Source organism: Helianthus annuus, chromosome 16 (genome assembly GCF_002127325.2).
Source record: "Helianthus annuus cultivar XRQ/B chromosome 16, HanXRQr2.0-SUNRISE, whole genome shotgun sequence".
Taxonomy (NCBI): Eukaryota; Viridiplantae; Streptophyta; class Magnoliopsida; order Asterales; family Asteraceae; genus Helianthus; species Helianthus annuus.
In genome coordinates, this window is record NC_035448.2 from 185,366,424 (window position 1) to 185,389,088 (window position 22,665).

The 22,665-nt window shown below is 41.6% G+C and overlaps 2 protein-coding genes and 1 long non-coding RNA gene across 6 annotated transcripts; all 3 read right to left on the reverse strand.

Moving 5' to 3' along the window:
• Positions 1 to 1,000: 1,000 nt before the first annotated feature.
• On the reverse strand, positions 1,001 to 5,191 carry LOC110918587 (actin cytoskeleton-regulatory complex protein pan-1). Of its 2 annotated transcripts, none has more exons than XM_022162883.2 (6): positions 4,951 to 5,191; positions 4,558 to 4,687; positions 3,357 to 3,872; positions 2,218 to 2,701; positions 1,521 to 1,602; positions 1,001 to 1,325 (listed from the first exon to the last, which is right to left on the reverse strand). In XM_022162883.2, exons 1-6 carry the CDS (start codon positions 4,984 to 4,986, stop codon positions 1,122 to 1,124), a joined length of 1,452 nt encoding a protein of 483 aa, XP_022018575.1. In that variant the 5' UTR covers positions 4,987 to 5,191; the 3' UTR covers positions 1,001 to 1,121. The 2 variants fall into 2 exon arrangements, with proteins under 2 accessions (XP_022018575.1, XP_035840855.1); XM_035984962.1 differs by having other exon boundaries at positions 4,558 to 4,706; positions 4,951 to 5,190.
• A 1,024-nt stretch (positions 5,192 to 6,215) lies between these two features.
• On the reverse strand, positions 6,216 to 7,177 carry LOC110916746. Of its 3 annotated transcripts, none has more exons than XR_004883194.1 (5): positions 7,068 to 7,177; positions 6,845 to 6,871; positions 6,703 to 6,760; positions 6,319 to 6,547; positions 6,216 to 6,237 (listed from the first exon to the last, which is right to left on the reverse strand). It is a non-coding gene; the product is annotated as an uncharacterized LOC110916746 (long non-coding RNA). The 3 variants fall into 3 exon arrangements; XR_004883193.1 differs by having other exon boundaries at positions 6,845 to 6,901; positions 7,068 to 7,164; XR_002579964.2 differs by lacking the exons at positions 6,703 to 6,760; positions 6,845 to 6,871 and having other exon boundaries at positions 7,068 to 7,150.
• A 457-nt stretch (positions 7,178 to 7,634) lies between these two features.
• On the reverse strand, positions 7,635 to 9,207 carry LOC110918584 (rac-like GTP-binding protein RAC1). The gene is made up of 5 exons (XM_022162882.2): positions 9,059 to 9,207; positions 8,608 to 8,717; positions 8,122 to 8,185; positions 7,888 to 7,952; positions 7,635 to 7,780 (listed from the first exon to the last, which is right to left on the reverse strand). The coding sequence occupies exons 1-5, from the start codon at positions 9,090 to 9,092 to the stop codon at positions 7,637 to 7,639; spliced, it is 417 nt and encodes a 138-aa protein (XP_022018574.2). The 5' UTR covers positions 9,093 to 9,207; the 3' UTR covers positions 7,635 to 7,636.
• Between the last annotated feature and the right edge of the window lie 13,458 nt (positions 9,208 to 22,665).

Consider the following 22,665-nt stretch of genomic DNA (forward strand, 5'->3'; position numbering starts at 1 on the left):
CGTGATCTTCACATTCTTGGTTCAAGCAGTTGGTCAATGACATGATAGATAAAGATCTTGACGCGAAACGAAAGGGATTTCGAGAAACCAAGGGTGTATACAGATCTCTATTCGGTCATCTTTCCAAGCTTTTACACACAAATATGTGGTTCCCAATTTGCGGAACATAATCCCAAATTGTCTAAAGAAGCGCTTTTATCATGTATCATATTAGATGCGTATCACATGTGAGAAACTAGCTAAGACTAGACCCCTCAAGTTGTCATTTGATAATCACACCTGTTTCCTACAATCCATGTTTCCAACTGCTCGAAATCCCTTTCGTTTCTCGGGTTCGCATTCGACACAACACAATAAAAAATAAATTTCAAAAAAATTTGTGCCCTGATACGCATCGTATAGGCCTATACGATGCGTATCAAGCCCGCCACCAGACATAACCTGCACTTGTCAGCCTGCCATGTTTTTTACTTTATTTCAATGCCTATATGATACGTATTGAATTGAAAAAGTGTGCGGATAGACAGGAGGTGTATCATTAGAAAACCCCTATAATATTTATTAGCACGTCTTCTAAACAGGTTGTGTTCAGACAAAAATAATGTATGTTAAAAGGGACTAATCTTAAAAGAGTGTTAGAGCTGATGAGCCTACTTTGACTTCAACTCGAGTCTTGTTGGGCTTGTCCGCATCTAGCATTCTCGAGCTTAGATTCAAGCTCTAGCACATAAAGAACTCGTTAGAAGTTGACCCGATAAGTCAGTAATCTAGAATAAACCATCCGAAGATCCTCCGTATAGTTGTGGGTGATCATCCGTTAGATACAGAACTCCCACGGGCCACTAACCAGTCACACTCGACAATAATGAGGTTGCCCGTTGTGGGCCCGCAAAGCGGGTTGGTTTAGGGGATAACAGGCCCAGCTACATCTTACCCTCCTCAGACCCTACCTTTACTTTGCTAATGGTGGGATTTACTGATGATTGACGATGACGATGACTTATGTCATAAATGCACTACACATTTGTTAAACAGTAAATGTTTTGATTACAACAAGAAGCCACAAGAATACTAAACACAAGTTTCCTAACAAAAGAGAACTCATCCAGGCTATATAAATTTCAAAAACACCAGCAATAACATGAGAAAGAAGATGGTATTCTTCCAGTCTTACGAATATACTCCGCTTGTTCTTCAGCCCTTGCCGCTTCCCGGCTTCTCTTGGCTTCTGCTGCAGCCCGTTTCTCTTCCGCCTTGTGTCTTGCTGCTGCTAGTTTGTTCATTAGTCGATCATGTGCTCCACCTCTCATCCGTTCTACCTCTACCTGCAAGACGGGTAACAAGTCAAAACAAGTTTGGGCTGAAACGGGTCAGGTTTTTAGTATGGGTTGAAACGGATGGGCCAGGTTGGGTTGACTTGCAAACAAAAATTTGTCCAATTTTATATAAACAAATAATGCGTTAATTAGGATTGAAAAAATATTGTTACAACTTTTATGATCAATTCTATAGTTACATACCTCAATCCTCCTCATTTCAGCTTCGGTCTTCGCTTTTTGATGGTTTTCCCATGCCTCTATCTTTATCTCCTCGCGTTTGAACCTGAGCCGACAAATCAACTGATCAACACGAACCACAATGTGAACAAAAAAAACTATTTGTTTTCATCTACATACACTCATTACCAAGTTAAGACGGGCACAGATTTCAGGTTCTTACAACACATAAACGATATTCATGGCCATCATTACAAGATATATTGTCTCCTCCTATGGTGTTCCAAAACAATGAGTGACTAAAAAGGGTGAGGTCCGGCCGACCCAAAACACTACTCGTCCAAAAAAATAATTTTAATAACTAGTAATTAATGGATCAAATATCTCAATCTAGGGGTGTCAATAGTATCTAGTCGGTGGGTCAAATATCTCAATCTAGGGGTGTCAATATATTTATTTGTGTCAAAAACGTTAATCATAACCCACACACACTTAAATTCGTTTAACCCGAACACACCCCGTTTTACATTTAACTAAACATGTCCAAATGGTTGACAGGTTGACGGGTGGTAATCAAGTTGTAAACGTGTTAATCGGGTTGGTGGATCGTAAAAAAATAGGTTAAACGGGTTAGCGGGTCGGCCTATTTAGTTTTTCTGAGTTAAAAAATTTAAGAGGTTTTATGCATTTAATTACAAATATATTAAATTAAATCAATTACCTAGCCATATACTTGGCTTTCTCAGCATCCTCCCAAGCTGCAGCCCGTATCTCTATCGCATTTTTACCCGTGTTTTCATCTTTTACTGAATCCGATGCAACTTTAGCTTCTTCCTTGCTAGCCCACGCAGCAATATTCGTCTTCCCTAACTGTGTTCCAAGAGCTTGTATCTCTCTTCTAGTTTTTAACTGCAACTCCTTTTCAGATAATTCTTTGTTTCCGGAAGATTCTAACCGCGGGTTTGAATGGTTGCTAGTCGATGAAACCGGGCCAGTTCTTTCCGGAGTTGTGGATCTAGAAGTATTTGGACTCCGGCTCGGAGTTGTCGCCCTTACCGGGGTTCCGGTTCTAGAAGGTTCTTGGCTAGCAATTGGAGTCATCTCGGTGCCCATGTCTCTCATTGATACTGATCTCGCAGTTGACGGAGGTGGGACGGATGTCATGTTTTGAATTGATATAGAAGTATCGTGCCGACTCAAATTAACTGCACGCGAAAGAATTCATGAACGTAAATCAAAGTGTTTGTTTATAGTTTAAAGCAAGATGACCGCAAAAAAAGGTTTTAAATTAATAGTAGGGGTGCAAACGAGCAGATCGACTCGCGAGCTGCTTGAGATCATCTCGAGAAAAAGCTCGAAACGAGCCAAGCCGAGCTTGAGCCTAAAATAAAGCTCGTTTATTTATCGAGCCCGAGCTCGAGCCTGCCATGTGAAGCTCGTCAGGCTCGTCAAGCCTTATCGAGCCTTAGTGTAATATTAGTTTTTAATAACATATACCCCTTATTTAAAGTTGTCTAGTAAACGAGCCGAGCCTATTTAAACTTGTTTACGAGCTAAGCCCGAACCTAAAAATAAGCTTGTTTAGTAAACGAGTCCGAGCTTCACTTATCAAGCTCGCGAGCGTAAACGAGTCAATTATTTATATTGTTTTTATGTAATATATTAATTAATAGATAATAAACGAGCCGAGCTCGAGCTTGAGAAACTACCAACGAGCCGAGCTCGAGCCTTGAAAACAAAGCTCGAACTGAGCCGAGCTTGAGCTTCCATAAATTAACCGAGCTCGGCTCGGCTCGGCTCGGCTCGTTTGCACCCCTAGCTCTGAATTTAATAGTAAAAGCAAATGGATAAAGATCTTACTTTCAGAATCACCAACCGAATCTCCAATCATCAACACCGCTTTGCTATACGAATCACCCTCCCAATTCACATGCCCTTTATCCTCCTTAGAGTGACTCAAATCAATCAGTTTAGTATCAGGCTCTTCATACGGAACCAATCTCTGATCACAAACTTCAACCACGGTTTTAGTAACCGGTTGGCGATTTCCATGGCTAGTTTTCTTCACAGCCGGTTCGGTTTTCACACGGCTAGACGTAGGACTGGCTATCCATTTCTGGGCATCATCCCATTTCGATGGTGCTTGTTTCGAAAACGGAGCCATCCCTTTTCTATGTGAGGCCCGTTCGGTCTTCTGAAACTCAAAGGGCAATGCAGTTAACTTGTCAACACCACTATCATAGTCCAGATAACCGTCTTCTTGCGACCCGATTCTTACATCTTTCGATCTATAGTTACCGTCAGTACTTGCTAACGTATGGCTTTCGGGAAGTACACTAACAACATCAACATCTTTATAATTCTCTAAACAATCACCTAATTAACATAACAAATCAAACAACATATTAGACTAACCAAAAAACATAGGTAATTGGATTTTAATAATCCCAACTAAACATTGTTTACAGACAGTCCCAACTTTGAACGTATTTTCCTCTAGTGATCTCATACTAACTAAAAGTTAACCCCGTTTTTCTTTTTTTTTTTTGGACGGTCAACGAATCCTCCAAATGGGCTACTGGCGAAATCCACCACATCAGGATACACTCGCCTCTGAACCAGGGAAAACCCTCACCCATGGCCGAAGCCCATGCACACTCGCCCGAAGGCACGACAGTGCGGTGAGGTAAACCCCGCTCAGTTCAAGGATCGAACTAGCGAAGATCGTTGCCAACTCGCCTAGTCTCCCATCATCACCGGATGCCGCCGAAACTAAATGGTGGGGGCAGGAACCGAACCTGGGTCACTTGGAACACCAAGTCCTCTCCCTTAGCACTCCACCACCAGCTCATTGACGAAAGTTAACCCCGTTAGTTTCTTGATGATGGGTATTCTTTGTATGGGATCCCCGGAGGAAAATATGTTCAAAGTTGGGCGGTCCGTAAACATTTCCTAAGTTGGGATTAATCCGGGCCAACAAATCAAATGAGATTATTAAAATCCAGTTTCCAAAGAAAAAAAACCCCTTATTCCTACACACAATAATCAATTAATCACATACCAGAATCATCAATCTCAGAAACTTGAGATCCCAAAGAGAAATTAACACTCTCAACCTCATCTTCATCTTTCTTCTTCTTCTTCAACATATTCCTCAACTTTGCAGGAGACAACCCTCCACCCCCACTCCCCTGCCACCAAAACCACCAACTTCAAATCAAAATTAAACAAAAACCCATGTTAAAAATCGAAACTTTAACACATGGGTTACTTCAATTTGACGAGATAAACAGACAATGTCAAGATCTGACAGATCAAAACAGGATAATAGACACAACCCAGATGAGATCAATCAAGATTCAAGAAAAGGGTAAATGGGAAATGTAAATAATTGCATCAACGGCTAATGAAATAGCGATAGATATAATAGGATAGAGACAAGAAAGAAACAGACCTGTGGGGGGCTTTTGTTTATCTTCTGGTAATCCATTATGAGTTTGGGTTATTAATGGGGTGTGATTAATGCATCGGCAGCCATAATAAGTGTGGTGTGTAGGGGTTAGTAGGGGCAGAGGAAAGAGATGAGTGGATTGAAACCCCACCGGGGTACGGTTGCAAGCAGCAGCAGATTTTGTCTAGTAGTGATGGTGAATGAATGTTGTTCAAAAAGGCTTTTGAGTGTTGAGAGATGTCCCATTGATGTAAACTACATACACTAATCTACAAATTTTGGCACATGACTCTTCATTGACTTTATTCTTTTAACGGTTGTATTTGTAAGTTGCTTTAATTATTATTTTTTATGTAACTTTATTTTTCATTAACTGAAGGATATCATCGGTTCTAATTTTAATTTATTTTTCTCTAACACTTTTATACTAACTGAACCTTAATCTTACTGGCGGAGGATAGTGAAGGCCTGGGCCTGGGTGCCTTAGCCCCCACAATTATTTCACGTGTAGTGTTGTTTTTACCGAAAATTTCTAAAAAAATGTTTTTTGTAGTGTAAAATATTTGGTTTTTAAGAGTTTGACCCCCACCGATTTGGATTTTTAGAGTCCGCCCCCACTGAGTTTCCGTTCAAGCTCGGCCACTACCTAACCCAGTTAGTTTTTTTTTTACTGATGTGGCATCTGACATGGCACCATTTGCTGACATGGCATAAGATGTGGCAGTTTTTGCTGACGTGTCACTTTTTGTTGATGTGTCATCTGATGTGGCATGTGACGTCTTTATTTGCTGACGCGGCATCTGATGTGGCACTTGTGTAGTGATATGGCATTTGACGTCAGCTAACATAGTTAAGTTCAGTTAGTTTGGGTGTGACAGACGAAAATAAGTTAAAAGTTGGGAGTAGCGTGGTAAATTCATAAGTTAGAAGTATTAATATATAAACGATAATTTGTATTAAAACTTCATTTTAAACATTCAAGTTTTGTTAATATTCCATTTTAACCCTAATACTTTATAAGGTTTATTTGAAGTGTTTTTCACCTAATGTTTTACCGTAAACTAGTGGGTAGCCCGCGTGTTGCGGAGGAGTCGCCAATTTACACGGTTATACTCGTTATCTGCTGATTTCAAAACAAACAAAAAAAAAAACTAAATAAAAAAAGTGGATTGAATATGTTATATGACACCCGGAGACCTCTGATGGTAAAAGTACGCTTCCGCTTTAAGAGCTTGGCCAAAGGTAGCTGAGTTTGGCTGCAATTTTTGCACTTTTATAAGCTGAATAAACCTACACAACACAGAAAGGTCATTACGGCAGCACATGAAATGTAGGTGTCAATATCAAAGTAACAATCAGTTAGTTAGTTACCTTTGGGCGTCTTTCAGTATTCTTGGTGTGCCTTCAAATAGACTCGACAAGCTTTCAGGTGCAACGATAAAGATATTCGCCATGCTGGAGATAGATAAATATCAATATGGAAAACTTGTGATCTGAGTGCCACACATGTAAACCTTGTCGTCGTCATTGGCGTCGAACAAATGTTTAATTTCCGAACAAAACTCCGATCTAAATAAGGTTGGGCTGTAGTTTTTTATACCTGTTGAAGAAAACAAAATCATGTTAAGAAGGAAGAACATTAGCCCGCTGAAGGAGACACGATTCAATTGCAGAAATTGATGATCATATTGAATAGCTTCATTGAATCAACAATAAAAAGAACAAGAATAAAAAATTCAAGATTCAACTACTTACATTTGAATAAACGTCACGATGTTTGGCCCAAAACTTTAAACAACGACGTATGGAAGTTCTGAAAAGTATAGGAAATAAGAGAAACACAAGTTAAAAAATAGTCAATTAAGTTGGTCAAAACTGACAAGTAAGAGAATCACACCTCAACATCTTGAACATGTTTAAGAATCTGACCAGCAACCAACAAGAATTAAGACTCCTAATTGTAGGCTCATCAACATCATACAGCACAAACACATCAGAGATGTCTAGATTGTCTTAAAAAATTATCTGAGACAATATTGTTTAGTCAAAATAAAATGTTAATCGCAAAACCACAAAAACTTACATATGGCACTACCAAAAGTGAAATAACTATATCTAACCTGAAGAAGACTTGTGCACCACTGGCCAAAAATCAACCAAACCATTTTTGCCTACCCACAAGATGCGAAGAGATGATCACTTCTCTCCATGTGTTCTGCATAGAAAATGTAGTCCAGAAACTGAACTGGAACTCCTCTTTTCGACGCTGGTTGGTAGTTAGGCCTTCTTTGAATACTGCAACAAAATTAGGAGGGTTAACATTTTTTAGTAAACGGGTCAAAACAATAAGCTTAAGTAAACGGGTTTAAAAACAGTGGCCTAAGCTCCTCGGGAACAGGAGGGAAAAAGCAAACACGTCTAGCACAGGTTGTTTCATCTTTACATAATTGTGTACGGTACTGAGCCAGGTTAACACTGAAGACACCGTGAGCATACTCACACATATCCCAGCTATAATGGTAAAAAACACATAGTTTCTCCTCCAAAAATGAACTATTAAGTCTTGATCTAATGCGTGGATTAAATATTATATTATACTGAAATACCATAAACTTTAGATTTTGTATAAAAAGAAAAGATGAAAAAACCCTGAAGTGTGTGTTGGCTCAACTCCTTTACCCCTTAATCTTCACTTAAAATATGATGACCATATTACAATCAATTGTACAAATATTTGTCTTTTCAAAACCAGCACTTGAAATGTCACCTGCTGTGTTTTTGAGCTACACTCAATGTAAGCAGGAGCACCGATTAGCTTCCTCAACTCCTCTCCCTGTCGAAATTAAAGAAAAGATATCCATTTTATAAAAAGAATGAAACTTTATGTATAAAAAACAAACTTGGTGGAAAAGGACATAGAAAACGGGCAATAGGGGCAACCTGAGCCGTTGTAATTGGAACTGCACCGGGATGGTCCGTTAAAAACTGCTTATCATCATGAAGATCTACAAGAAACAATTTTTAATCGCCATTTCCATATTTATACTCAAATAGAGACCACAAAAAAAAAAGAATTATTATAAATTTATTAAAAGCATTTGATAAGTGTAAATACGGGTCAATAGATGATTTAATTGCAAGTAATTGCGTCTACGTATGAATATAAAAACTAACCTAGCTTTGCTCCAACAAGGATTATTGGAACTCCGGGTGCGTAATGCCTCAATTCAGGAATCCACTGCACAATGCAACAAACACCAAGTAAATGAGACAAACGGGGACACATGCACATTCACATCTTAGCTATCTTCTCGATACAAACGGGCCCCACAAATGATGATGTTATAAACGAATAGCATATGAGTTTTTTATGGGTCGAATTTGTTTCAGATATAAAATAGACAACGAAAGTAATCTAGATTGATTATTTACTAATTTAGAGGTGGCAATTTCGACCCCTTTACTTATGAATAGGTCAATTCGGGTTGTATTATTATAACACAAACGAGTCAAATCAAGAAATTATCTACGAGGGGTTAAAACTTGAAAGTTACCATTTTACTCAAAGATTTACAGACTGTTACCATGATCATAAATTGTACGAACATTTAGTTATAAAACAATTAAAACAACGCGGATAAAAGCGAAAGACCAAATTACCTTTTTAGTGATATCTTCATAGTTGGCCTTGCTAATTAGTGAAAACGCGAGTATAAAAACATCTGCACCGCGATAACTCAGAGGTCTCAATCTGTTGTAATCTTCCTGTCCTGTTCCAAACAAAAATAAACAAACATTTATAATCAACCAAAACAAATCAGACAAGACACGTAAATCCAATCTACTGATAAAGGATAGCAAGTACTATTTCATGAGAAATCTAAGTCATTGTTCCTTCAATAACTACTCATCATTTACAAAATTTTAAAATCAATTAACATTTAAAGAAAATTCCTGTAACTTATCCCAAAATCTTGAGAATTCAACATGTTTTCAAGAAACATAGCAAGAATTTGATGAACATAACCAAAAGAAACAAAAATGCAACTTTTAACCTCTCTAGTTCATACCATGAAAAATCACCAACAAAATAGAAATTAAACTTTTTTACCAGTTGACCACTCAATCGTTGAGTCGTTGACCATTCAATCCTGGTCCTCTTCTGGAGCAGCAAGATTGAGATCAATCATATCCGAACACGATGGAGCCGCGTGACCCATGGCCGCATAATGATCCATCGACCCGTTAATAAAATGAGACCGTTTGTGTCCACCTAAAGCTTGCCCCGATTTAAACATCCTGAAACAAATCGGGCATTCGTGCCCTTTGATCTTTTTCACCTTCGTTTTCTTATCGTACTTCGCCTTTCGAGTATGTGCAAAGTCACCTTCTAAACTGTTTTCGCCACTGTCGTGTTTTGACCCGACCGTATTGTTCTTTTTGTGACACGGTCTATGCCCGCCAATGTCACACCCCAAAATCCCACCTGCGGAGTACTACCGCTTGGAGGCGTGACTGACCAGGATCCAGCCACCAATCATACTGAACAAGCATATTAATAGTTATAAAAGTCTAACCAATACGATTGGTGTTCAAACAAAACATAGTTTAAGTTGTAAGCGGAAGCATAAGTCTTAAAGTTAAAACATAAGTTCAATTGTTTTCAAGTTTAACATAGCACGCAGCAATCCATGTTCCACAACGACTCTCCTCCATGCAAGCTCCAGCTGAGTACCTATGGTCCTGCAAAGCATGTAGTAACGAGTCAACAACTAGTTGAGTGAGTTCACGGTTGGGTGTTCGTTTTAAGTTAATTCGAAAACAGTTTCCTTTAACTGGCATCCTGCCGTGGGGGTTACCCCATAGTTTAAAAACGTGACTTGTTTGTTCCCGGTTACTCCGGCATTCCAGCCGTGGGGGCTACCCCGTGTTAGTTATCAGGCATTTCGGCCGTGGGGGCTACCCCATGCGTACACTAGACTCGTTACCATATCGACTGCTGACTGTAGTCATGTTTATGTGCCCTGAAACTGTCAATGTCTATCATCATTGACGTGCCCCAGATCCATTAGTTCACGCCCGTCCTCTGCGGCACGGTGTGAGGTTTGTCAGACCTAAATAGCGCTATCTAACTAATGACCCGCTCGCCATTGGCCCGGCGATTAAGTCGATATAAAAAGGAGGGACTTCGTGATAGAGTTTTGGTCTAGTACGAGTTATCCGTCCGTCCGGACGAGGAATCACATTCCTGAACCACTGCTGTCCTACCCAAGGAGGACGAGGAATCCACGTTCCTTAACCCCATTCCCAACCCAGGGAATCCCATGCTTTGTAGAGGGTGTGAACTCACCTTGGTTTGCTCGGCAGTAACACATAAAGGTCAATCAAGTTGCAAGTGGTCAACTATGTCCTAACATAGATACCATTTATATCAGATTCAAACCAAGCAGTGCACGTACAAGTAACAATCATGGCATACAAGTTCTAGCATGGCAGTTCATCAATAGTTCACAACAAGTTTCACAGTAACATTCACGTAATAGTCTAAGGGTGACCCAAACGGTTGGTCTCGTAATGGTGTGCAAACCCAAAACACGCATTAAATAGTAGCATAAGGAGTCCATAGGTCCGGCCCATTAACTTAGGCCCGTAACTAAGCAAGCCCAATAAGCGTGGTCTCGAGTCGAGACTGTGCGGTCTCTACTCGAGACTGTGCGGTCTCGAGTGTGGCTGACAGGGTCTCGAGTCGCAATCGGAGGAGGTCTCGGGTCATGCATGTGTTGGTCTCGAGTCGCAACCGGACTCGCAGGCATGGTCTCGAGTCATGCTGTTTGTGTTGATCATATGCGGTCTCGAGTCGAAACCAGGGGTTCTCGACTCGCAACCTGTGTCGCAATCATGTGGTCTCGGCTTGTCTTGTTATGGTCTCGAGTCGAAACCAGGGGTCTCGACTCCCCAGCACCTGCTGATCCTTCACAGTTTGTACTATCCAATGAAATTCATGCAGAATTATGTACTATCCACTAAACATGTTTTGTTGTCTAACATTTACCCGAAATGGATCAAACAAATCAGATTTCAAATATTCAAAGCACCTTCAAAGCACATTCAAGTTGTTCTTCATATATTCAAAACACATTCATCAAGTTCTTCAATATTCATAACATAAATAACCCTTATTCAAACAAGATTATGTACAACCATCAAAACACTTAAGCATACCCCCACAAACTCGGCTCTATACTAAGCCGATTACATGACATATGTAAACCGGTTTCATGAACATCAACAACTAGTAGTTTAAACTTCATTTAAACACAAGATATCATAACCCATCATGCAATATATCCGAAATCAAGACATGTTAACCGATTTATCACAATCATGCATATAATATCATCATTTGACAACAAGTAGCTATTTTCTATCAAGCAAACATCTTGATAAACAATCATTCCTCATGTGCAAACTTAGCAAGCAAACATAATGTCATAACCATCAATCCAAACACAAAACACAACATGAATCACTAATATTCAACAATAAACATCAAGAAACACTAACCGGTTGATGGGTTTCAAAGGTGTGTATGAATCTTCCAACCGAGTATGTGTGTGAGCCGATCCAAGAGTCCAAATCCGAGAATGAGGGAGTGTTTGTGAGGGAAAGTAGGAGAGTGTGTGTAGAGGAGTATGTGTGTTGTCAAAAGAAATGGTAAGTGTGGCCATGAGTGTAGCATATATACTAGTTCTTCATGGTTCACCCTAATGGGTTTACAAGTCGGCTAAAGGGGTTACGGCCCAAATGGCCCAACCGGTTACTGTTCACTCGAGACCACATGGTCTCGAGTCGGGTCCTTGTTGTTCTCGAGTCGCATACATACACGCATACGTATACACATAGCACATAGTCACATAGAATGTACACACATAAATCATATAATTTAACGATTCAATTAGTCTTATATGTTCAAGCATGTTACATCAAGACACAACGAGAGGTTCTAAGTTTCGAGTTGTCACATCATCCCCAAGTTGAAAGAAATTTCGTCCCGAAATTTGATGGCACTCACTGAGGAAGCTAGTTAAGTTGTATGGTTTTCCCGGTTTTCCTGGGGTGTCACATCCTCCCCCCGTTGATCTGGAATTTCGTCCCGAAATTCCGTAGCTTCAGCCTCAGTAGTGGTCGTACTGTTTGCAAACAGTTGGGGATACTTTTGTTTCATCCGATCTTCGCGCTCCCAGGTGAAATCTGGGCCGCGACGTGAGTTCCAACGAACTCGAACGAGAGGTATTCTAGTGCTCTTGAGGACCTTAACATCCTGGTCCGTGATTTCAACCGGTTCCTCGACGAATCGTAACTGTTCGTCAATAGTGAGTTCCTTCAGAGGAACTACGTGGGTCTCATCTGACAGACACTTCTTCAGATTCGACACGTGAAAAACGTTGTGGACTGCACCGAGTTCTGCTGGTAAGTTTAGTCTGTAGGCCACCTTGCCTATCTTCTCAATGATTTCGAAAGGTCCAACGTATCTTGGGTTAAGTTTGCCTCGTTTACCAAAACGAACCACACCCTTCCAGGGTGAAACTTTGAGTAATACCCGCTCCCCAACCTGGAGCTCAAGTGGTTTCCTGCCCTTATCGGCGTAGGCTTTCTGACGGTCACGAGCGGCCGCCATGCGTTGTCGTATTTGAGCAATCCGCTCAGTAGTGTCTACCACATGTTCTGGGCCAGTGATTTGACTATCTCCCACCTCTGCCCAACAAAGAGGTGACCGGCATTTACGTCCGTACAATGCCTCAAACGGAGCAGCTTTAATGCTGGCGTGGTAGCTGTTATTGTACGAGAATTCCACAAGTGGCAGATGCTTTTCCCAGCTGTTACCGAAGTCGATTACGCATGCTCGAAGCATGTCTTCTAAGGTCTGGATATTGCGCTCGGACTGCCCGTCCGTTTGTGGGTGATACGCTGTGCTCATATCTAATCGTGAGCCAAAGGACTTGTGCATTGCTTGCCACAGCTCTGAAGTAAAACGTGCATCCCGATCAGAGATGATAGAGGTGGGCACCCCGTGCCTCGAAACAACTTCCTTGAGGTATATCTCCGCTAGAGTGGAGAATTTATCCGTTTCTTTAATCGCCAAAAAGTGTGCGGATTTTGTGAGTCGATCCACGATCACCCAAATAGTATCGTTTCCGCGCTGAGATCTAGGTAGGCCAGTAACGAAATCCATGGAAATTTGCTCCCATTTCCATTGTGGTATCTCTGGTTGTTGCAGTAAACCTGAGGGTTTCTGATATTCCGTCTTGACTCGCGCACAAGTCAAACACTTGCTGACGTAAGTTGCTATGTGGGCCTTCATGCTAGGCCACCAATACGTAGTTTTAATATCGTGGTACATTTTATCTGAACCAGGGTGTACCGAGTAGCGAGATTTGTGCGCTTCATCCATCACCAATTCTCGTAGGTTGCCATAGAGTGGGACCCAAATGCGTCCTGTTACGTAGTAAGCACCGTCTTCCTTCTGTTCTAAGCGTTGGCTTGACCCGCGTAGGGCTTCAGCCCTAACGTTTTCTGGTTTCAGTGCTTCTATCTGAGCAGCTCGTATTTGAGAAGGGAGACTAGAATGTATTGTGAGTTGTAAAGCTCTCACGCGCTTAGGCGCAGTGTCCTTTCGACTAAGGGCGTCAGCCACAACATTGGCCTTGCCCGGGTGATACCTGATGGACCACTCGTAGTCATTCAGTAGTTCGACCCATCGTCGTTGCCGCATATTCAGTTCCTTCTGCTTGAATATGTGCTCTAGGCTCCTGTGGTCGGTGTAGATGGCGCACTTGGTTCCGTACAGGTAATGCCGCCATAACTTAAGTGCGAAAACAACAGCTCCCAGCTCCAAATCGTGTGTAGTGTAGTTCTTCTCGTGAACTTTGAGTTGGCGCGAGGCGTAGGCTATGACCTTGTCTCGTTGCATCAACACACAACCAAGACCTTGAATTGATGCATCACAGTAAACCACAAAATCGTCTGTGCCCTCTGGCAGTGAAAGGATAGGTGCACTACAAAGTCTATCCTTTAGATGTTGAAAGGCTAACTCTTGTGCATTTCCCCAATGATAAACAACGCCTTTCTGCGTTAGCAAGGTGAGAGGCTCTGCGATCTTAGAAAAATCCTTAATGAACCTCATGTAATAACCTGCCAATCCCAAGAATTGGCGAATTTCCTTTGGTGTGCGAGGTGCAGGCCAGTTCTTAATAGCGTCTACCTTGGATGGATCAACGTGAATCCCATCCTTGTTTACCACGTGGCCTAGGAAATGGACCTCACGAAGCCAGAAGTCGCATTTCGAGAACTTTGCGTAAAGCTGTTCGGTTCGAAGGAGTTCCAAAATAAGTCGTAGATGCTGCTCGTGCTCCTCCTGACTCTTAGAATAGATCAGGATGTCGTCGATGAAGACTATAACGAATTTGTCCAGATAAGGCTTGCACACTCGATTCATCAAGTCCATGAAAACTGCAGGTGCGTTTGTCAGCCCAAACGGCATGACCAAAAACTCATAGTGCCCATAACGAGTTCTAAAGGCTGTCTTAGAGACATCCTCTTCTCGAACTCTCAGCTGGTGATATCCCGATCTCAGATCGATCTTCGAATAGTAGCTCGACCCCTGCAACTGGTCGAACAAGTCGTCAATACGCGGTAGAGGATAACGGTTCTTCACAGTCACCTTATTGAGTTCTCGATAGTCGATACACATTCTGAAGGTACCGTCCTTCTTCTTCACAAATAGTACTGGAGCTCCCCAGGGCGATGAACTAGGACGAATAAAACCCTTATCCAGGAGTTCTTGTAGTTGCGTAGAGAGTTCTTCCAACTCTGATGGAGCTAAACGATAAGGTGCACGAGCTATAGGCGCAGCTCCAGGAGTTAGTTCAATCTGAAACTCGACTTGGCGATGGGGTGGAAGGCCAGGTAACTCCTCAGGAAATACCTCAGGATAGTCACGTACAACTGGAAAATCTTCTAGCTTCTTCTCTTTCTCCGTGGTGTCAGTAACTAGAGCCAAAACCGCAATATGGCCCTTTCGTAAGCACTTCTGGGCCTTAAGGAGAGAGATGATGTTCTCAACAGCACTTCTCTTGTCGCCACGAATCATAAGTGGTTCACTGCCTGAACCAGGAATACGAACGATCTTCTCGTTGCAAAGAATCTCTGCTCGGTGTTGGGATAACCAATCCATCCCAATGACAACGTCGAAACTACGCAAGACGATAGGAATAAGGTCAATAGTGAAGGTCTGGTTAGCGAGGACAAGTTTGCAACCTTTGACTACGTGCGAGGCCTCCAAGTTCTTACCATTAGCTTGCTCTACAGTGTGCTTGTTGCTCAGGGGTGTTGGAATACGCTTAAGCATTTTACTAACTTCTAGTGACACATAGCTAGTATCGGCACCCGAATTAAATAAGACTGTAACGTAAAAGTCTTCGAGACGGAACTTACCCGTCACCACGTTGGGATCATTCCTTGCTTCGCCTTGACCAATCACGAACACTCGCCCCCTGGCACCATTGTTGCTGTTGTGGTTCCCATTGTTACCATTCCCCTGATTGTTGTTGTTGTTGTTGTTGTTGTTGTGGTTCAGTTGGGGACAATCTTTCTTGAAGTGGCCTTCAGCTCCACACTGAAAGCACCCTTTGTTGTTACCCTGTTGCTGCCGCTGGTTCTGTTGAGGTTGCTGACGATTCTGGTTGGCGGGGTATGCGCTCCTGCAATCCTTTGCAACATGACCAGGCTTGTTGCACCGATGACAGTTGCCCCTGGTGCATGGCCCACTGTGGTGTAGGTTGCAACGATTGCATTTGGGGTGATTCCCCTTGTACCCACCATGACTTTGACCACAAGACGATTGCTGACTGGGGCTCTTGTGGTCGTCAGTCTTTCTCTGCTGAGACTGAGATTGCACAGAAGTTGAACCCTTGCTTGAAGTTCCATCCCATTTCCGTTTGTTGTCACTAGAGGTACCAGAAGTAGTTGCAGCACCTATGCGCTTTGGCAACTTGTTCTGCTCCACCGCCTGATCAGTAAGACGGTGAGCCAACTGAACAACCTGCTGGATAGTGGCCAAGTTTGCTGAAGTCACGTGACTTTGGATCTCTGGCACCAAGCCCTTGAGATAGAGTTCAATTCGCTTATACGGAGGGTCCACCATAGTAGGACACAACAAGGCAAGCTCATGCGATCTCTTAGTATACGCCTCAATCTCTGACCCCGTCATCTTGAGGTTGTAGAACTCGTCTTCCAACTTATGAATGTCGTCGCGACTGTAGTATTCCTCTCTGATCATTTCCTTGAAAGTTTCCCATGGGGTGGCGTTGGCAGCAACCAACCCCAGCATTTGCACTTGAGCATTCCACCACGTGAGGGCTAAACCCTCGAGAGTACCAGTAGCATACTTCACCCTGCGCGCTTCAGGGCATTCACACATTTCGAACGCAGATTCTAGTTTCTCAAACCAGTGGAGGAGACCTACTGCTCCTTCAGTTCCGCTAAAAGTAGTGGGTCGGCAGTCCATAAAGGTCTTAAAAGTGCACACCGGTGCCTGAGCATGTTGACCTCCTGCGTATGCAGCTGCAAGTGCTGCGGCAACCCGTTCGTTGATCAAAGCCGTCAACTGGGCTTGTGTCATGTTAACGCGTCCAGACATGATTCTTCATAACAAGAGTAATACGAGTGAGAGAGGTTCGCGAAAGTATGATGGTAGGATAGAGTAAGCACGTACGCGTTCAAGCAACAGTAGTCATACTAATCAAGCATATCATGAGCAATGTACTATGTAACTAACAGGTAGGCAATATACACATATCATATCACCTAGAATGTCGAGCCTTGCATGTGGAGTGAAGCGTCGTTGTGGACCGTTGAGCACTATACCGGTTATAGTCTGGTTTTAACAAAAACGTTTCCCCTTTATTAAAACCTAGTTCACTATAACCAATGGCTCTGATACCAATCTGTCACACCCCCAAAATCCCACCTGTGGAGTACTACCGCTTGGAGGCGTGACTGACCAGGATCCAGCCACCAATCATACTGAACAAGCATATTAATAGTTATAAAAGTCTAACCAATACGATTGGTGTTCAAACAAAACATAGTTTAAGTTGTAAGCGGAAGCATAAGTCTTAAAGTTAAAACATAAGTTCAATTGTTTTCAAGTTTAACATAGCACGCAGCAATCCATGTTCCACAACGACTCTCCTCCATGCAAGCTCCAGCTGAGTACCTATGGTCCTGCAAAGCATGTAGTAACGAGTCAACAACTAGTTGAGTGAGTTCACGGTTAGGTGTTCGTTTTAAGTTAATTCGAAAACAGTTTCCTTTAACTGGCATCCTGCCGTGGGGGTTACCCCATAGTTTAAAAACGTGACTTGTTTGTTCCCGGTTACTCCGGCATTCCAGCCGTGGGGGCTACCCCGTGTTAGTTATCAGGCATTTCGGCCGTGGGGGCTACCCCATGCGTACACTAGACTCGTTACCATATCGACTGCTGACTGTAGTCATGTTTATGTGCCCTGAAACTGTCAATATCTATCATCATTGACGTGCCCCAGATCCATTAGTTCACGCCCGTCCTCTGCGGCACGGTGTGAGGTTTGTCAGACCTAAATAGCGTTATCTAACTAATGACCCGCTCGCCATTGGCCCGGCGATTAAGTCGATATAAAAAGGAGGGACTTCGTGATAGAGTTTTGGTCTAGTACGAGTTATCCGTCCGTCCGGACGAGGAATCACATTCCTGAACCACTGCTGTCCTACCCAAGGAGGACGAGGAATCCACGTTCCTTAACCCCATTCCCAACCCAGGGAATCCCATGCTTTGTAGAGGGTGTGAACTCACCTTGGTTTGCTCGGCAGTAACACATAAAGGTCAATCAAGTTGCAAGTGGTCAACTATGTCCTAACATAGATACCATTTATATCAGATTCAAACCAAGCAGTGCACGTACAAGTAACAATCATGGCATACAAGTTCTAGCATGGCAGTTTATCAATAGTTCACAACAAGTTTCACAGTAACATTCACGTAATAGTCTAAGGGTGACCCAAACGGTTGGTCTCGTAATGGTGTGCAAACCCAAAACACGCATTAAATAGTAGCATAAGGAGTCCATAGGTCCGGCCCATTAACTTAGGCCCGTAACTAAGCAAGCCCAATAAGCGTGGTCTCGAGTCGAGACTGTGCGGTCTCTACTCGAGACTGTGCGGTCTCGAGTGTGGCTGACAGGGTCTCGAGTCGCAATCGGAGGAGGTCTCGGGTCATGCATGTGTTGGTCTCGAGTCGCAACCGGACTCGCAGGCATGGTCTCGAGTCATGCTGTTTGTGTTGATCATATGCGGTCTCGAGTCGAAACTAGGGGTTCTCGACTCGCAACCTGTGTCGCAATCATGTGGTCTCGGCTTGTCTTGTTATGGTCTCGAGTCGAAACCAGGGGTCTCGACTCCCCAGCACCTGCTGATCCTTCACAGTTTGTACTATCCAATGAAATTCATGCAGAATTATGTACTATCCACTAAACATGTTTTGTTGTCTAACATTTACCCGAAATGGATCAAACAAATCAGATTTCAAATATTCAAAGCACCTTCAAAGCACATTCAAGTTGTTCTTCATATATTCAAAACACATTCATCAAGTTCTTCAATATTCATAACATAAATAACCCTTATTCAAACAAGATTATGTACAACCATCAAAACACTTAAGCATACCCCCACAAACTCGGCTCTATACTAAGCCGATTACATGACATATGTAAACCGGTTTCATGAACATCAACAACTAGTAGTTTAAACTTCATTTAAACACAAGATATCATAACCCATCATGCAATATATCCGAAATCAAGACATGTTAACCGATTTATCACAATCATGCATATAATATCATCATTTGACAACAAGTAGCTATTTTCTATCAAGCAAACATCTTGATAAACAATCATTCCTCATGTGCAAACTTAGCAAGCAAACATAATGTCATAACCATCAATCCAAACACAAAACACAACATGAATCACTAATATTCAACAATAAACATCAAGAAACACTAACCGGTTGATGGGTTTCAAAGGTGTGTATGAATCTTCCAACCGAGTGTGTGTGTGAGCCGATCCAAGAGTCCAAATCCGAGAATGAGGGAGTGTTTGTGAGGGAAAGTAGGAGAGTGTGTGTAGAGGAGTATGTGTGTTGTCAAAAGAAATGGTAAGTGTGGCCATGAGTGTAGCATATATACTAGTTCTTCATGGTTCACCCTAATGGGTTTACAAGTCGGCTAAAGGGGTTACGGCCCAAATGGCCCAACCGGTTACTGTTCACTCGAGACCACATGGTCTCGAGTCGGGTCCTTGTTGTTCTCGAGTCGCATACATACACGCATACATACACGCATACATACACGCATACGTATACACATAGCACATAGTCACATAGAATGTACACACATAAATCATATAATTTAACGATTCAATTAGTCTTATATGTTCAAGCATGTTACATCAAGACACAACGAAAGGTTCTAAGTTTCGAGTTGTCACAGCCAAGCCCTTGAAACGACGTAAAAACCTTGTTGCAGTTCAAGCATTCGTACTTATTTCGTTTCTTATTCGGCCCCTCGCGTTCTAGTTCAAGAGTATACGAATCATCATCATCGCAAACTCTTTTTTTCAAATACGCGAATTCTCTAAACAAATTCCTTCTTATTTCGAGCTTCTGTTCGTAGTCAGTTCTTTTGTTTTATCGAATACCCGTTTCGACTTCTTGTTCGGGTCACCATATCGAAGCAATTCCTCAACCGAAATGTCCGATTCCACTTTTCTAGCAGTAAGATTCTCGAATTGAACACTATCGGCATCCAAATCGCCACTTGATTTCTTACTGATTCTTTCAACCGAAGACGATTTCGTCTCGAGAACAGCAGAATTGTCCGACGATTCGACAACCGAATTCAAACCCAAAAAAATAAAATCAAATCAGATTAAATATAAAAATTCATTGGTGATGAATAAAGATAAAACAAAACCCTAATAGTGATGATTAACCAGAATATATAGTTTCATAAACACAAACAGATAAACAAAATTCAACTGGCAAATGATAAAAACTAAATAACCAATACATCAGTCGATTATATCATTATAAGAAAGGTGATTCTTACGTAAGCCGGTATTGATCATAAAATACTCCATAGAGCCTCCGATTGCAGCTGATACGACTCCAATCTTCAGGTACCAGTCCAGAAACTTCATTGAATTACAACGAGAATGATAAATTAGAGAGCTAAAGACCTCAGATCTGCCGGCTGGTAAATTAGAATGGTCGAAAGATTTATCAGCGTTTCGGTTCTTTTGGGTACTACCAGGCCACGCCCGACATACTACTATTCTATATCCCGTTTTCTCAAGTTAAGTTGAGAAAATTTTCAGTTTTTTTGCAAAATCATGTTAGCGGAAACAAACGGGCAATTGAAGAAGGATCCTTTACCACAATATTCATCTGCCCGAATCCTAATAATTCCTTAACTGACTTGCGACAGAATCCTAAAGCCATCATTGTTGGGGCTTCTCTTTGTCCACAACCTACCACCGCCATCATCTGAACACCATCATCACCGACCCGGCGTCATCTCAGGAGGACTTATGCAAACGGACAGGGCTTTTGAATTTAAGAATCTGATGATTGCATTGAAAGAGGGATGATTGAGTTGAAGAAACTGATAATCGCATTGAATGAGAAGGGAACCGGCGTAGAGAGATGAGATTGATTAATCTGTGTATCTATTTTACTTTATGTGAGAAGGGTAGAAAGGGAACAAAATGGTAAAAAATTAGGATTTTAAGTTAACCTTTCATATGCCATCTTAAAAAATTGAATGGAAATTACTATTTTAGACATGGGAAATGCTTATATATAGTATATAGATTTTAAGATGTTTTTATTTTTTTTATCGATTATTGATATGACCGACCACAAAGCTTGTAGTGTAGAGGTATTAAAGTGTTTTCTTGCTAAAGTAGTTGATCGTCTTAATCTCATTGTGGTGTGTGAATTAGCTATTTTGAGCACTCATATCTAGCTCTCTAAAAATATACATACATTCCACTAAAAAGCAACTTTAATATCAATATATTTCTACTAAAAACAAATATTTTTTTTCTCTCTTTTTCAATGAAATAATATTTTTATACCTTTATCATTACATTTTTCTTTCTCCTTCACTCACAACCACTTTCAATATATATTAAAAAATTATAGTGGGTGAACAGTGTCCCCAAAAAATATACAGATGAACAGTAACATTTTCTCTCTCCTCCACTCACAACCACTTTTTATACTCTTTAAATTACATTACCAGATAATTTGTTTTCCGATGAAGATTTGCTGATTGTGGAGAATACCGTTTACACGGATTTGTCATTCTTACGGTGCGTTAACTTTGATCACGGTAAACGGGATATCAGATCTTTAAGGGGAATCACGGATTTGAAGTTAACCAGTGGGGTATTTGAAGCTTCTATCAATTGTCGGTTGAGTTTTTGTACATTCTTAGATCGAGCAAGAGGAATGCGAGATCGTGGTGCTAACATGTCATATCAAAAACTGAGCTCGGATGCGGTTAAAGCTGAAACAGAGGATGCTGCATTGACTAGTTTCAAGTTGGTGATTGTTCGTGAAGGACTGAAGGTTGCAGTTTAAAAAATCAGAGGAGAGTCGTGAACTGTGCAATAAACCTGAAGATTCATTTCAGGGGGAATTGGTGCTTTACTCTGTCAAAGCAAACCCGAATCATTAATCGAGAGGGAATCTATTGTCATATTTCAAGATGCCTGATTGAAGTTGCATAAAAGTTGAAGATTACAGAATATTCAAAACACGGCTAAAGGTCATCCGGACGGACAGTGACAGCCGAGGGGGACTCTGTTGGTGCATATTTCGTACTTCTGCCACTGTGCGAATAATTAGATAGAGCGTGTGTTGAACATTGTACAGAATAGGATAAGTTGGACACAGATTAGATAATGTAAAGGTTCATCCGTACGGACGGTCGGATGGACAATAGAATAGTCCAAACCCTATCCGGTCGAATAGGTATTGACATTGTAAAGTCCACCCGGATGGATGGTCATCCGGACGGATGGACACTAGCTCATTCGGACTGGATAGGCTGTCGCCTATAAATAGGGAGTTCGGGTTCCCATTTGGACAAGCTTTTGGTTCCCAGAGAGGACATGATGTCCAACTGGTCTCACGGTGCTGTAATTGTCAAGATTTCAATAGAGATCAGATTATAAGTGACTGCTCGGTGTCGTTTCTATCTTATACTCATTTCTTAGTAATAATAACAAACCGAACACATTGTATCGCGACCGAGGCTCCGTCAAACTCGCCGGATCCTGGAATCACACGAACCAATATTCGCGTTCAATGTTTTCAATCGATATAAAACACGTGATGATATCCCTTTGAGTGATTGTACTATAACGAGCATAACCGACACCGATCAAAGTCTCGCCGCTTAATACGAGGAATCCAACTAGTTAGTAACACAAACTGTTTTCCTTCATTTGTTTTGCTTAAAAAAGTTTTTTTTATTATAAAAAAATGGACATGGTCATAGATCTAGATGTAGATACTATATACTAACCCACATAAAATACAACACTGGGC

Excerpts from the sequence above, each read along its gene's own strand:
- LOC110918587 (XM_022162883.2), bottom strand. The coding sequence starts at position 4,986 with ATGGATTACCAGAAGATAAACAAAAGCCCCCCACAG. Across the intron at positions 4,688-4,950 it reads TAAACAAAAGCCCCCCACAG|GGGAGTGGGGGTGGAGGGTT; the intron begins GTCTGTTTCTTT and ends TTTTGGTGGCAG. Across the intron at positions 1,603-2,217 it reads AAAGCCAAGTATATGGCTAG|GTTCAAACGCGAGGAGATAA; the intron begins GTAATTGATTTA and ends TTGTCGGCTCAG.
- LOC110918584 (XM_022162882.2), bottom strand. The coding sequence starts at position 9,092 with ATGGTCAACGACTCAACGATTGAGTGGTCAACTG. Across the intron at positions 8,718-9,058 it reads AACGATTGAGTGGTCAACTG|GACAGGAAGATTACAACAGA; the intron begins GTAAAAAAGTTT and ends TGTTTGGAACAG. Across the intron at positions 7,781-7,887 it reads TTCCAATTACAACGGCTCAG|GGAGAGGAGTTGAGGAAGCT; the intron begins GTTGCCCCTATT and ends TAATTTCGACAG.